This window comes from Mizuhopecten yessoensis, unplaced genomic scaffold (genome assembly GCF_002113885.1).
Source record: "Mizuhopecten yessoensis strain PY_sf001 unplaced genomic scaffold, ASM211388v2 scaffold6913, whole genome shotgun sequence".
Lineage (NCBI taxonomy): Eukaryota > Metazoa > Mollusca > Bivalvia > Pectinida > Pectinidae > Mizuhopecten > Mizuhopecten yessoensis.
Window position 1 is genome coordinate 2,758 of NW_018406787.1, and position 15,793 is coordinate 18,550.

At 38.1% G+C, this 15,793-nt stretch overlaps 1 protein-coding gene across 1 annotated transcript; it reads left to right on the plus strand.

The window, feature by feature from the left end:
- Positions 1–9,348: 9,348 nt before the first annotated feature.
- Positions 9,349–15,377, plus strand: LOC110452836. The gene is made up of 4 exons (XM_021501535.1): positions 9,349–9,428; positions 10,033–11,293; positions 13,830–14,014; positions 14,363–15,377. The coding sequence occupies exons 2-4, from the start codon at positions 10,054–10,056 to the stop codon at positions 14,504–14,506; spliced, it is 1,569 nt and encodes a 522-aa protein (XP_021357210.1). The 5' UTR covers positions 9,349–9,428; positions 10,033–10,053; the 3' UTR covers positions 14,507–15,377.
- Positions 15,378–15,793: the final 416 nt, after the last annotated feature.

The window sequence follows — 15,793 nt, forward strand, 5'->3', positions numbered from 1 at the left end:
AGATGACTGATTGATGTCTGACGAAGGGTGATGTCTGATGAATGGAGATGTCTGATGAATGGAGATGTCTGATGAATGGTGATGTCTAATGACTGGTGATGTCTGATGAATGGTGATATCTAATGACTGGTGATGTCTGATGAATGGTGATGTCTAATGACTGGTGATGTCTGATGAATGGTGATGTCTAATGACCAATTATGTCTAATGACTGGTGATGTCTGATGACTGATTGATGTCTGATGACTGGTGATGTCTGATGACTGATTGATGTCTGATGACTGGTGATGTCTGATGANTGATGACTGGTGATGCCTGATGACTAATTATGTCTGATTACGGGTGATGACCGATGAATGGTGATGCCTGATGACTGATTGATGTCCGATGATTGGTGATAAATGATGACTGTTAATGTCTGATGCTGATGACTGGTGATGACCTATGAATGGTGATGTCTGATGACCAATTATTTCTGATGACCATGATGACTCATGATGTCTGATAACTGGTGATGTCTGATGACTGGTGATGTCTGATGACCAATTATATCTGATGACTCCATGTTGATGTCTGATGACTGTTGATGTCTGATGACTGTTGATGTCTGATGACTGTTGATGTCTGATGACTGTTGATGTCTGATAACCAATTATGTCTGATGACTGAGTGATGTCTGATGACTGAGTGATGTCTGATGACTGGTGATGTCTGATGCTGATGACTGGTGATGTCTGATGCTGATGACTGGTGATGTCTGATGCTGATGACTGGTGATGTCTGATGCTGATGACTGAGTCATATCTGATGACTGGTGATGTCTGATGACTGGTGATGTCTGATGATTGTTGATGCCGAATGACTGGTGTTGTCTGATGACTGGTGATGTATGATGAATGGTGTTGTCTGATGACTAATTATGTCTGATGACGGGTGATGACCGATGAATGGTGATGCCTGATGACTGATTGATGTCCGATGATTGGTGATAAATGATGACTGGTAATGTCTGATGCTGATGTCTAATGACTGGTGATGTCTGATGACTGAGTGATGTCTAATGCTGATGTCTAATGACTAGTGATGTCTGATGACTGAGTGATGTCTGATGACTGGTGATGTCTAATGACTGGTGATGACAGATGAATGATGATAAATGAAGACTGATTGATGTCCGATGATTGGTGATAAATGATGACTGGTAATGTCTGATGCTGAGGACTAGTGATGTCTGATGACTGAGTGATGTCTGATGCTGATGTCTAATGACTGGTGATGTCTGATGACTGAGTGATGTCTGATGACTGAGTGATGTCTTATGACTGAGTGATGTCTGATGACTGGTGATGTCTAATGACTGGTAATGTCATGATGACTGGTGATGTCTGATGATTGTTGATGATGATGGCTAATTATGTCTGATGACTGGTGATGTCTGATGACTGGTAATGTCATGATGACTGGTGATGTCTGATGATTGTTGATGATGATGGCTAATTATGTCTGATGACTGGTGATGTCTGATGACTGGTGATGTCTGATGACTGGTGATGTCTGATGATTGTTGATGATGATGGCTAATTAGGTCTGATGACTGGTGATGTCTGATGAATGGTGTTGTCTGATGAATAATTATGTCTGATGATTGTTGATGATGATGACCAATTATGTCTGATGACTGGTGATGTCTGATGAAGGGTGATGACCAATGAATGGAGATGCCTGATGACTGAGTGATGTCCGATGATTGGTGATAAATGATGACTGGTAATGTCTGATGTCTGTTGTTTTGATGAAATATGTTTGATGATGTCCGACATCTTATGATTACTTGTGTCTGCATGCACTGTTGAACCTTTTTCACCACTTTTCTTGAGAATTTAGACATTAGGATTAGTGACAAATGTGCACGAAACAGACAATTTTATTTAAAGTTGTAAGTTGCTTGTTAGGAAGTGAACTTTGAAAGTTATATAGACATAGAACAAGGCATTGAATGGAAAATTGCCCACTGGGCCAGGGCTATCAGGGATATATGCTGCCTCACAGGAAAGTGTAATTCTCGTCCATAAAAACACAATGGAAAACGCAACAAATATTGTATGAATTACATGTAATTACAAGTGAGATAATTCTAACATGAAACAAGAGGCTCCTTAACATCTTAAGTTGTGCAAGCTAACTTTTATAACATATTTCTTCTACGATTCAATACAATTTACTTCATAAAACGTGAGGAAATTGAGATTAACAACAAGAATGACAGACTTGTCTCCCTTGACTAACCCTAACCCCAAAAGCTCATAATTGAGATAGCTGATAGCTTCAGGCTCTGAACATGAGAAAATCCAGGGATTTTTTTATGGTGGCAGGGTGGGAATATATTGTGGAATACAGGTAAAAAATGCCAGGAATATATAATACTGAACTTTGTTATCTTTTTACTATGTTTCCACAACGATAATGAAACTATCCAACCAAATAAATTGTCAAGCATTGCCCTCTATAATTGTCTCAGGTGGCAACAGAGAATTTCTACATTGACTCGTTCCACCATGAGGGTGGGGGAGCCCTTGGACAACCCTAGGGTTTTTGTGAATTTGGTGTAAGGACTGGATCCCCTTTTGCCAATGCGGAAGTGGATCAAAGAGGCTGGGTCTCCACAAAAACCTAACCCTTCATTTATGTGGGGTCGACCATTATGGACACCCTAGCTCCCACTATCCAATTTTGGATAGAAATAGTAGGCCAGCTTAAGGTACCCAAAATGGGACTTTTCTGTTAAATATTGATGTATATTTTAACCTGGACTGGTATCAGCTTCAAAAATGTTTGTTCATTATCCATAATGAGGGATCATCCGCTTTTCTTTTCCATTACAAGTTGATATTTCAAGCATGTGGTTCTATAGATAGAACATGAAATATAGTGCTCTTGGGGTTCTTAAACAAGTGCCCTGAAAGTATGGGATAAATTATCAGCATAAGTAGAAATCTACAGATATTTAAGAGTCAAAGAAGATTCTGATTGAAATTCCTCTCCAAACTAGCATTAGATTAGTTTTGAAGAAAAAACTTGTTCAAAGTGACATCCAAATAGATAGGGTTGAATGGCAGGTAAATTAATAAATTGATAGCGTTGATTGGCATGTAAATCAATATATTAACGTGTTCGTGATGATTAACACAAAAAATGTCGTGCAGAGGAGGTACACCACAGTAGCCTACAGAACTGCACTCTCCTGTGGGTACACCTACGTTACCTTACAGAATCTAGATAGGGTCACTTACCAATCAAAAGGTGTCTTATAGAATTGCTGAAATCGAATGTGCTGTTTGGCTTTTAAAGTTTCCGCCTTGACTACGCTCAGAAGTGGTGAACATGAATCAGCGGCCGAATGACAGCGTGGAGGCAACTCCAGAACGAGGACGCGTACTCTGGTGAAAGTCAGGGAGGGGTCATTATATGAAGCAGATAATCACATGACAACATTACTCCCGCATCCAAACGCATGAATGAAGTTTGGGCACGTGAGCCATTTTACTACTCATTTACTACACAAAACACGTATTTTAACAGTTTGGGGGGGGGGGGGGGGATCCCCGCGGGACGTAATTTTACTTCAAAAGTCGAAAACAAGTTTTAAATCAGTTAATGTAGATTTCTACCTTTCTATTTACCGTCACATTTTCTGGGCAAAGCCATAGTTCATTTTTGTTCATTATATATATATTCCATAGTGTGCATGAAAAATGGGCTTACTTGTATAATTAGTATTGATCAGGGGCGTTTTCTAGGATATTTGAAAGAGGGGGCGTAAAATCCAATTGTTTCGCCGAGCGGAGCGAGGCTAAAAAAAAAATTTGGACCATTTTTTTGCTAAAAAAAATAATAATTGTGAAATGCACTAATGTAACGGTTCCTGACTTGGAGCATGTATATTTTATAGTTAAAGTGTCGGGGTTTGGCATTTTTTATGCCGGATTCTCTCCATTAATTGTCTATGGTACAGTGTATATCAAAATGATTGAATGGATGTTAACAGCAGTAGACCAATAACGAGATTCCAAATTCGAAATTTTACGGATCACCCATCGGATGGGGGATTCAGTATAAAAATAAATCAGAGTATGTGTTTAATTAATGAATATGATAAATTGCCATATTCAATACAATATTAGCAGATTACGATAGCTTTTTTTCTTTTCTTTTTTCTTTTTGAAAAGGAACACCCATTACGCCCTCACCTGGACCCGCCCCTGTTGATCAGTTTCTAATTCCGAAAAGTCTCCGTTTGTTACATAGTGTCTATGTGGATTCTTCAACTTTACCAGACTGCGATGATCCTGGTTAAAGTTTTACTTGGGTTGAACCATATAAACAACGTTTCCTCCTCATCAGTATAGATTTGCCACAATTGCTCTATTCCCAATCACTCCTCGTCATTTTACCGGTAAACGTTCTCCCGTTTGACTACTCTCAACCGTTTCAATCTCTTTCTACTGTCTCTGAGCCATCTGTTTCTAGCCCACAGGTGAGCCTTGGAAATATATGTATTATCTCACAGACAGTTCCAGGCAGTTAACACCATCCCCTATGTCAACAAAGGGAGGAAATCACCACGTACAGGAACCCCCGCTCGCATCAAAACACAAACCAAAGCTGAGGAGCTTGCTAGCGCTTGTAATCACCTTTCAGCGTTGTAAAAACAAGGCAACAGAAATTGAAAATTTCATTGACAAATCTGACCTTGACATCAAATTTGGCAATGAAACTTGCATTGGATAAATAAAAAAATATCATCTTCAGAACCTTTTCCATCACGAAAGTTTAAGATATACAGAAGAGACCGTGAAGATGGATATGGAGGCGTCCTCATAGCAATGAAAATCAGCCTTGTTAGCTCAGAACTTCACTGCAGCAAGAATGCGGAACTCACAGTCACCAAAATTAACACCAACAAATTAAAAGAAAGAGCTTAATCATTGCATCTCTATACAAACCTCCAAATCAAACAAACGAAACACTCATCCAAAATGTAGCAAAAGAAACTAAAACACAACCAAGATACATTCTTGGTAGCAGGAGATCTGATGGCCGATTTGCTCCTAATTCAAAGAAAGTCCAGAACCAACTCATTGAAATGACATTTGACCTACAATGTAGGGCTGGGACAAATGGTGGACTTCGATTTCCTAATAGTGGTAACAACATCCTTGATTTCTTTTTCACAAATGTTCCCTCCTTTATTGAAAGTGTAACCCTTACCAGGCTTAGGTGACCGTGATATTGTCCTCGTTGAGGCCAAACTATCTCCAGTAAGAATTAGACAGCCTAAAAGAATTGTCCATGTGTGGAAAAAGGTGAACATCGACAATTTAAGATCATTAGCACTCACGCTCGTAAACCAACTACTGGGCAATACGTTATATTGACTATATTCAACGGAGAGCCTAGGTAACATCCCATCCAAAGGTCCAACCCCATACGATAAAATGATCACTGGCAATGGTGTCCAGAAGTTATTCATGGTGTAAACCTCACAAGGCTACCGGACCGGACAATATTTCTGCTTACATCCTTCACTGTCTTTCAATAGAACTTTCTCCCTTTCTCACACACTTTTATCAGTTATCTATCGACACTGGTACTGTCCCACTAGATTAGAAAAAGGCTGGCATCAAACCAGTATCTGAAAAGGTGACCGACACAAAGCTGCTAATTACCGTCCCGTCTCTCTTACATCAATATGTGGCAAATTTTGGAACACATCATTCACAGCAATATCATTTGCCACTAAAACCACCACAGTATCCTAAACAACAACCAACATGGTTTTCGGAAATTTCGAATACCATTCATGACCTGGCTAACAATCTTTCTTCTGGCCATTATATAGACATTCTTCTACTAGAATTTGCAAAAGCTTTTGGTAAGGTTACTCATCAACGTCTTCTGCACAAACTACACTTCTACGGTACCAAATATAATACGCTAGACTGGATCTACTCCTTCCTAAATAACACACAACAGCAGGTATAAGTTAACGGAGCCACATAATCATCTCTTTCAGTGGACTCTGGTCCTCATTCTGATCTTCACTAACTAACTACCGACCACATATTGCAAACCTCTGACGCCCGTACGACAGACAGATACAAGTTCAAAGCTATACGCACCAACAATAAATGCTACAAACACTCCTTCTTCCCTCGGACAGTCATGGACTGGAATCAAATCACAGCAACATGAGCTACAAAGGACTTGTTTGAGTTGTGTTTTATGCATATCGACATGCTCTTTAACTCGTTCACCCCTGAAGACATATTATGTAATTTCAGGGGTAAATTAGTTAACGTTAGTATTGGTTTTGTTATCACCACCCCGGTTATCACTTAGAGGACATGACATTGCTTGGATTTGATCTTCACTTAAACGGCGGGTGAACACTATCATACTCATCACCAGATGCATCCTCGATACTCCAGGGGTTACGCTCTCTTTCGCTCTCTGCACCCCTGGAATATGTCATAGTAAAATTGATAGCACGCAGCTAGCTATTTGATTGGTGTCAGGTAAAAAATCTTGACCAATCACTAGGCTGATGCTTTTTCTTTGAAGATTACATAGGAGTGACGCCCGACTTCAAGCCAGAAAGTTTTACCGTTTCGCGACTGCGAGATTCTTATAATGTACATCAAAGGATCAAACTAGTCTTCTCGTCTCGTCCACAAGGTGCTGCACACTGAGCCTTCGATTTTGCTATGACATATTCCAGGGGTATAGAGAGCTCAAGTGAGCGTAACCCTTGGATATCGAGGTTGCACTAGATGTGTATTAAAACTCTTGGAGATACGTGCTTTCAACATATACATAGATGTTAAAATAACCTGACAACGTACTCCGTCATGACCATCTCCTCTCTCATCCATCGTTGATATTTCGTGTTTGAAATATGATACTGAACTTCTGCTGTGACGAGGTCTCTACAAGAATTTTGATATCAATTTTGGCTTCAATCATTTTCATAGCGGCTGTTCGTTTTATTTGATCATATCTCATGACTATAACAATGTCTCAGTTGCCGAAACGTTTTGCAGTTTGCAGAGACTTGGTTATTTCGTCGCAGAAAATGATATAGCAGGAAATACCTTACTGACAGCTTTAATGCACTTACTTTTTATACGAGATCAATGATGCTACGCACAGCCAAATAAATCCCGTTTAAGCTAAAATGTGAACAAAATACCCGTTTAGGCAGCTTATATTTAAAAATAACTCGCACAACAAATGTACAAAGAAGTTTTCATGTAGTTTTCATGTAGTGTCGACATCGATGTAAGCTGATCCAGCTTCTTGGGACGCATCTATATACTGTTCTCTAATAATGTCCGGTTGTGAATAACATGCAGGTACACATTTTGGTGATGATGACGCGAGTGATTGCTTAACCGAGATATAAAGTGTGTTTGACTCGAGGGACAGTGACTACGAGAGTCAGACCTAGAACTGGCAGCTGGGTCACCCTGCCGAGTACATCCAACCAAGTAGACACTGTACACGTGACCAACCAATTCATATGAGAGTGGCAAGGTTACCTTGCCGACTCACAAATATGGTCACCCTACAGTGTTGTCTAAATCTGGGAGATAGGTCTGGAACTGACAGAGTTACCCTGCCGAATATGACCAACCGGGTAAACGCTGTGTACTTAACCAAATAATTCAAGTGAGAGTTGCAAGGTTACCTTGCTTGCTTGCTTGCTTGCTTGCTTGAAAATGGTCAGTCTAAACCTGATCACACCCTACAGTGACCCTTTATCTGTTCTATGGAGACGCAGCAGTAGACATCAATATCTCGAACCAGAAGCCGTGCCCAAGTGTCCACTAACTTATTTCCGGGATGGAGACCGTCCCTATACAGTTTCAGATTAATGCTGTAACGGTTACATTTGCTTTTACGTCCCCACGTGAGCGGGATAGACAATTGTTAAAGAGGAGGTTGTTGACATTTTTTTCCAAGTTTATAGCGTGGATTTTGTCATTTAGCTGGTTGATTTGCCGGTTTATCAAGTTTCACATTCCTGAGGTGTTGCTAGGTCCATATCTGCTGAGTATCCCTTCTACTCATTCCAGGCGGAAATTGAGTATTGTGGACAGTCAATAATTTTCGGTGTCACTGAGTCCAAGTTAGAGATGAAGTCATTCATTTTTTTGAGTTCATCAATAATATTGTTGACGATCGAATCACCCCAACACGCTGAATGTAACTTCTTACTATAGCTGTTGGATAAGTCATATGTTCCGCTAAATAAAGCGTAATGTTAGACTATACTTATCAGAGTTTGGACACGAATTAAAATAGCCATGATGGTTAAAATATCTTTATAAAAAGGACCTAGTCAGAATGGCTAAAACGTCATCTCGCGCAAAATGGATAAAAACGTAAACACGGCAAATCCGTGAGTTTTAACAATGGAATTGTATGCACAAAGCAAAAGAGAACAGTGAGGTGTGGTACCTCGCGAACACCATAACATTTTCGAATCTTTCATGTTTTGCGATGACCACTGATTATTGGACGACTGACCATGCACGTGGGTGTATTATTTTCCAACAGACCAACTATCTTCCAAAAACCTCCCATGCAAATGTACCGGTAAACAAGCGAGTCGCGGGACTGATGTCATCTGTCGAATGAGGGTAACCACATTTGATTGTGCTTTGCATTAGTATATATGTAATTTATGCCTGATTCCAAGTAAATATCACCATGGCAAGCTTGTAAGACATGTTAAGTGCATAAACAACTAAAACACTTCAAATGAATTGAAAATGGCTGTTTTTATTAAAAACGACATGTTTATATAAAAACTTTATCTTTTAAAGTTTTTGTCCAATGTACTTAAAAGTCTTACATGGGGTAAGAAAACTCCCCTTTAAGAAGTAATAATCATATTGAGAAGGAGGCAAGAAGGGGAGGTGGTGGTTAATAAAATTCACTTTTAGATATTTTTCAAAATTAGATCATGATGTAAAAAGAAGGTACACACCTTGTTCCTCCATCATCTTCAGCAGGCTTGTGACCTAGGGTCAGCTAGTGCACGTTCTTGTATAGGGTGCTAAAAATAGCCACAAATTCACACGACTCTTGGCCTTCTCACCTCATTCTAATGGTCAGCGTCCGGTCATATCAACCATAGATACAACTAATACAGTACTTTAAAATTCATGATATTGAAACATAATAAAAAACAAAGTATTACTAGGACATTCATAAATTACATTAAACCAGGTCAATTTGTATATATTGTGACAGTTGTCTCCCTTTATCTCTATACTCGGTGTCGTCATTCTGGATTTCCACTTTCGTTTACCAGGATTTCCCATGAGAAAATGCTACTTGTATCTGAATAGTCATTACAACAGGTAAGATGTTTTGATCTGTCAAAGATCTGTAATACATGTACATTAATTTGTTTTTAAACGAAATAAAATATGATATTCATAATATAAATATAGATCATTTAAAGATACTGTTAGTTTCGCTTTATTCATGTTTTCAAAAATGACTCGTAGATAATACGACTACATGTACTTGACTTTGGAAATGATCCTTAGCAGGCGACGTATAAATTTAAGCTATAAGACTACAAACAAATTGTGAAGGTAAATGAAATAAAGCGATATATCTGGGTGAACGTACCACATCTATTTATACATACACCTCAAACTTACTGCATAACTACCTGGTTGTGACTTCTTAAAGACACACGACCATCTTAACATTAATTTGTGCATACATTTAAATTGTGATTAGAAAGTTTCGTGCAATTAATCTGTAACTGACTTTCCCATTAGTTAAATTAGCCTACTGAAAATGGTCTAAAGCTAAAATATTAAAACTAGGATTAATGCGCTTGGGTAGATAATCAACTCGATCAGTGTTACAATGTCAGGTTAAAAAAGATATTTGCTAAAAATAGGCACAATGTAGTATTTACATGAACGTTATCGTATTGGCTATTTTCAGTTGCGCAATAAAAAGTTCACGATGACAGGCGGCGGACAACTAGTGGGTATTACAGAATGTAATGTCAACTTTTTCCGGCTGATCTTACTTTTAGTAAACGGTGGTAAAGATGTATTGAACAGGTTATTCATCACTCGAATGACACCGAACACAACTGTGGATAGCTTCCTGCAGAGTTACAGACCCACCCTTACTACTCTGAAGAACAAGAAAAAAATCTTACCATCACAATGGAGTCAATTGTTTCCTGTGGCAAAACCGGACGAGTGGGACATCTCCCTTTGGTGCCTGTTGCTAGGCAACATTTGTGGCATCTGTCCTCCTAGAGACTGGAATAGTCAGCCATCAGCTGCCGACGTTTCCCCGGAAGCAGACCTTGTCAGGCTGCGGCTGTTCCGTAATAATATATGCCATGTTGCTGAGGCAGAATCAGACAAGGTCAATTTCCAAGCTGTATGGAAAGATGTATCAACTGTTCTTCTCCGTCTTACAGATCATGACCAACAATATCAAAAGACGTTAGAGAAAACGATTGAAACGTACAAAGAAGGACCACTTCCAAATTCCTCCGATCAAAAGGTCCTGCTTCTGGAAGTGAAAAAATGGCAATGCAAAGAAGGTATGGAAGAGGTCAATGATATAAAATTAGTGCTTTCTGAATTCATGGACATGGTTGCACAGTTGGAGTCTAAATTATTCTTTCCTCTGCTAGACACGTGTGATAGGATAGCGAAGAAAATGGAGGGACTTCCTACTACTGAACAGGTTGACCGGAAGATGGAAAGGTATGGCGCCAAATGGAACTCCAAAATCACCGGAATTATTAAAGATCTAGAGAAAATGGTCAAAAGTTGTGGAAGCGAATTTAAACGTAATGTGAAGAACATGTGTCAGGTTGGGATTACTGCTGATGCTCGATACGCTAATGTGAAAATCAGACTGGCTTCAATTTCTAAATTGATTAAAGGCTTCAAGATAAACCATGTAGACAATATGAAGATCCTTTTTGAGATGATGGAATGTCAAGTCAAATTAACTCACACATCGCTGGCCAATCAGAAAATAATGATGATTAACCAAAAACAAATAAGACAACAGCAAAATGAAGATCATTCGGAAACACGTGGAATGTTGCAGGACATCATCGACTATATGACATGTGTCAAGATTGAAAAAGGTGACACACCAGACAAGGGGAAAGAAAGGCAGAAAAGCTGTGCCGGAGGAGCTTGCATTGCCATGAGTTGTGGCCATCGTTTCGGTAATTTTCTAATTATATTTATTATTTTTAAAGAGGAAAATATCCGTATGAAAAAAGTATCAAATTATAAAATATTTTATGAAAGACAGGACCTAACCTCTATATGACCGATCCTTAAAAAATAGTAGTGTGGCAGATTTGACATTTGTACACAGGATTAAAATCTCTTAATAGCGTCTAGCTAAAGGAATCTTCCCTTAAGCACAAATGGTAGAGCGGCGGTCTGGGAAGCTGCGAGTTGATGGTTCGATTCCTGGTTGAAACACACTACGCTCTTTCCTGTTACACTTGTAACATTTGCGAATTTGTTATCTGTAATAAAAGTTTAGAGATCCGACGAATGTCCGAAAAAGCTGAAAGGGATTTTACTACATTGAGTATAAATTATTAATCCCCATGACAAGGGAATTGTATTTTATATAAATATAGTGCAGGTGCTCTATACGGACTGAGGGAAAATTGGGGAAAAGGTACTGCTATTTTAACGATACTCCTTAAATTTATGTTGATAGATGTTTATTAAATTTTGTATTAAACATTCCAATGCTAAATCAAAATGTATGTACAAGTGTTACCTTTGATAACAAGGGTTAGTAAGAAACATTTTTCTATAAACCAGTTTTTTCCTTCCTTTCTTTAAGGATTAACTCGAATATATTTTTATGATGAGAGTACACTCCGTTTTTTTGTGTTATAGCTTCATAACATTAAAAATATATTCAAGTTATTCTTTATAATTTAATCTACTATACACAATCCCTGTGGAAATCCACTTTTAATGATGGTCTCTTTTCTGTTAGAAATTATTACACCGCTGTATCAGCCAATCAAAAGCGACGTTACAAACGACGACGTCATTTTTTACGTTATAGGCTGATAACATAAATTGCAAGATTAAATTATTTTCATATGTCTTTACTGACTTGTCCACTTAAATCATAATTAGTAACTAAGTAGCGCGCATTTAGTAGACCTTGCTGGTAGGGATCTCTCCAACCCTTGAAAACCTAAATTACACTACAAGGTAGAACTATTGAATTCATTTGTTGTCTTTTTTTCAACACGTTTTAAAGCAATAAATGTAGAAAAATATGTTATATTTATCTTATGATGTACACTGTTGCGCAATTGCGATCCCGGTCACCTGCTCTTTGGTCTGAAATCTTGATAATTTGATTTCATTTTTAATAATGTTTTATATGAAATGACGGATTCTGCCCTGTAACTATATGGTTGGTTTGCTATATTACTGTATACTTTCAAACGTATCCATGTAACTGTGATATGACACTGAAATAAGTCATTTTGGCTTGCCTATATGAACTCTCATGAAGAATTTATTGAAAAAAGTATGCTTATAATAGAAAGAATACACGAAGGTGGTATCCGACTAAGAATAGAAGGACGGTACCCCAGGAGGAATGTGGATAAATCTTAACGAGACTTTGTAAAAGTAGCAAAAATAAATGTAAGGATACTAGGTAGTCATTAGTCGGTTACTACATGTAGGTAGTCATTAATCGGTTACTAGGTAGTCAGTACTAGGTAGTCATTAATCGGTTACTAGGTAGTCATTAATCGCTTACTAGGTAGTCATTAGTTGGTTACCAGGTAGTCATTAGTTCGTTACTAGGTAGTCATTAGTCGGTTACTACATGTAGGTAGTCATTAATCGGTTACTAGGTAGTCAGTATTAGGTAGTCATTAATCGGTTACTAGGTAGTCATTAATCGCTTACTAAGTAGTCATTAGTTGGTTACCAGGTAGTCATTAGTTCGTTACTAGGTAGTCTTTAGTCGGTTACTAGGTAGTCATTAGTCGGTTACAAGGTAGTCATTAGTCGGTTACTAGGTAGTCATTACTTGGTTACTAGGAAGTCATTAGTCGGTTACTGGGTAGTCATTAGTTGGTTACTAGGTAGTCATTTGTTGGTTACTAGGTAGTCACTACTAGGTAGTCATTAATCGCTTACTAGGTAGTCATTAATCGCTTACTAGGTAGTCACTAGTCATTTACTATGTAGTCATAAGTCGGTTACTAGGTGGCCATTAGTTGGTTATAATTACTATATAATACTTTGATGGTTACTAGGCATTTACAAGTGTAAAAACTTAGATCAGTAGACATTGTGGGTCTTTTCCGTTTGTAAAGGAGAACCTCACTTAGGATTTTTACATCGAAAACGTGTATTAATCCATCAATAAATGAAAGCGACTACAGTGACAACATAACACATTTGTGTCAGCATAGTAAAGCAAGAATCATAACTTAAGACTACGTTGACACATAAGAGCAAAGACGGAATACAAACCGACAAGCCAAAGGTAATACATGTAACAGAAAGCAAGAAATTTAATTCAAGCAACTTTGATACTGTCGCATTTTAGTGACGTTCGTAATTGTTATAAATACATTTCGATATTTTATTTGTGTGATGACATCGTGGTGTATTTTATCGCTTTTACTCTACCACACTAACAGTTTGTCTAGGGAATTATTGATGTGGTTTTCATTATTTTTATATTCCTTGTAACAGAAAAAGACGACCTGGATGACTACCTGCAACATTTACTGCATCTTGGTCACACTAGCCTGACATGCTACAAGGAAGCTTGCAGGACAGAATGGTGTCTTTCTGAGCTACGAACCAAACTCCAGTGGACGGACAAGAAAAACATGACCTATGAAGAAACCCTCAATCGAAACTACTTTGCCAAAGCAGTGAGTGAATCATTTTGAATTTACCTTTATGCTAGCTGTTGTCAAATGTTGTAAATATGAATAAAATATAATAAATCTTATCTAAGAGATGTATGGTTTAAACTAGATGGAAGTGTAAGAAAACTATATTATCTAAATACAAATACCTTATATATTTCTCAATACATAAAAAAGTCAGTAGTAAAAATTGCATATCTTACTACTGACTTAATCCTAATCTACAAATGTAAGAGATAGAATCGTTTACTAAATTTGCATGAAATGTCTAATCAGTAGTAGAAGCAAATTTTTGCTTTATTTCTCCAAGAAATATCTATTACTAAGTATGTCCTCTCCATACCTGTCCAGGATATCAAGGAGTGCCCATCTTGTCGATCGTTTTGTACCAGACGAGATGAAAGGAACATCCGTGTGCGCTGCATTCTCTGTCGGAGATTTGAGTTCTGTTGGGGATGTGGACAGACAAGATTCATAGATCCTGTGGAAGGATAGGACGGGTCACCAGTCGTCTTGTCTAAAAGGTGAACGTAAGACACAAATAGGGGACTGCGGCTCACCTTTATAATAGATGCAGTACGCCAAAACTGAATTACACTTCACCGTTCCGCTGTTTTTTTCTTTTAGTACCCATTGGTGATGCTAGGAGCATCAAGATAGAAAATCAAAGTTTCATTCATTGATTATGTGTTCTTCATTCGTTCTATGCATCTTTGCAGAATATAAAAATCTTCACCCAACTTGTGAAATACAATTGATGATCAAGAAATCCATTATCATCATAGTGTATCATAACAAAAGCAAAAACTAATATGGCAAACAAAATGTAACGGAAAATGCAGTCTGAAAACGTTTATCTGAACAGCACCTGGTTACTCGACCAGTTATTTGATTATGATTTTGATTATGATGCTCACTTAAACCCCACCCTACTTATTATAAGAAACAACCATATATTTATATGCACTAAGTATGATTACAACGGTTACTTGTGCAGTGTATGTACCCAATGCAATTGCCTTTAATGCAAGTGAAATCTTTCTTTTAAATAGAACAAGACCGAGGAAAAGCCTCGCTGCACTTTCGTGGTAACGCGATACCAATGGTTATTCATAGTGTCTTTCCAAGTATTCTTTGATCATGTGAGGATTAACAAAAGAAGGTGTATTGGTGGGTTTAATGTTTCAACCCATTAGCTGGAGACTTGTAGTAAGGTGAAATCATCACTCAGAATAATCTGGGAGTAAGGTGAAATCATGATACAGAACAATCTAGGAGTAAGGTGCAATCATCAAACAGAACAATCTGGGAGTAAGGTGCAATCATCACACAGAACAATCTGGGAGTAAGGTGAAATCGTCACACAGAACTATCTGGGAGAAAGGTAAAATGATCACAAAGAACAGTCTAGGAGTAAGGTGAAATCATGACAGAGAACAATCTAGGAGTAAGGTGAAATCATCACACAGAACAATCTGGGAGTAAGGCGCAATCATCACACAAAACAATCTGGGATTAGGTGAAATCATCACACGACACAAATCAATCTGGGAGTAAGGAGAAATCATGACACAGAAAATCTAGGAGTAGGGTGAAATCATGACACATAACAATCTAGGAGTACGGTGAAATCATCACCCCGACCAATCTAGGAATTAGGTGAAATGGTCACACAGAACTATCGGGGAGAAAGGTAAAATGATCACAAATAACAGTCTAGGAGTAATGTGAAATCATGACACAAATCAATCTGGGAGTAAGGTGAAATCGTCACACAGAACT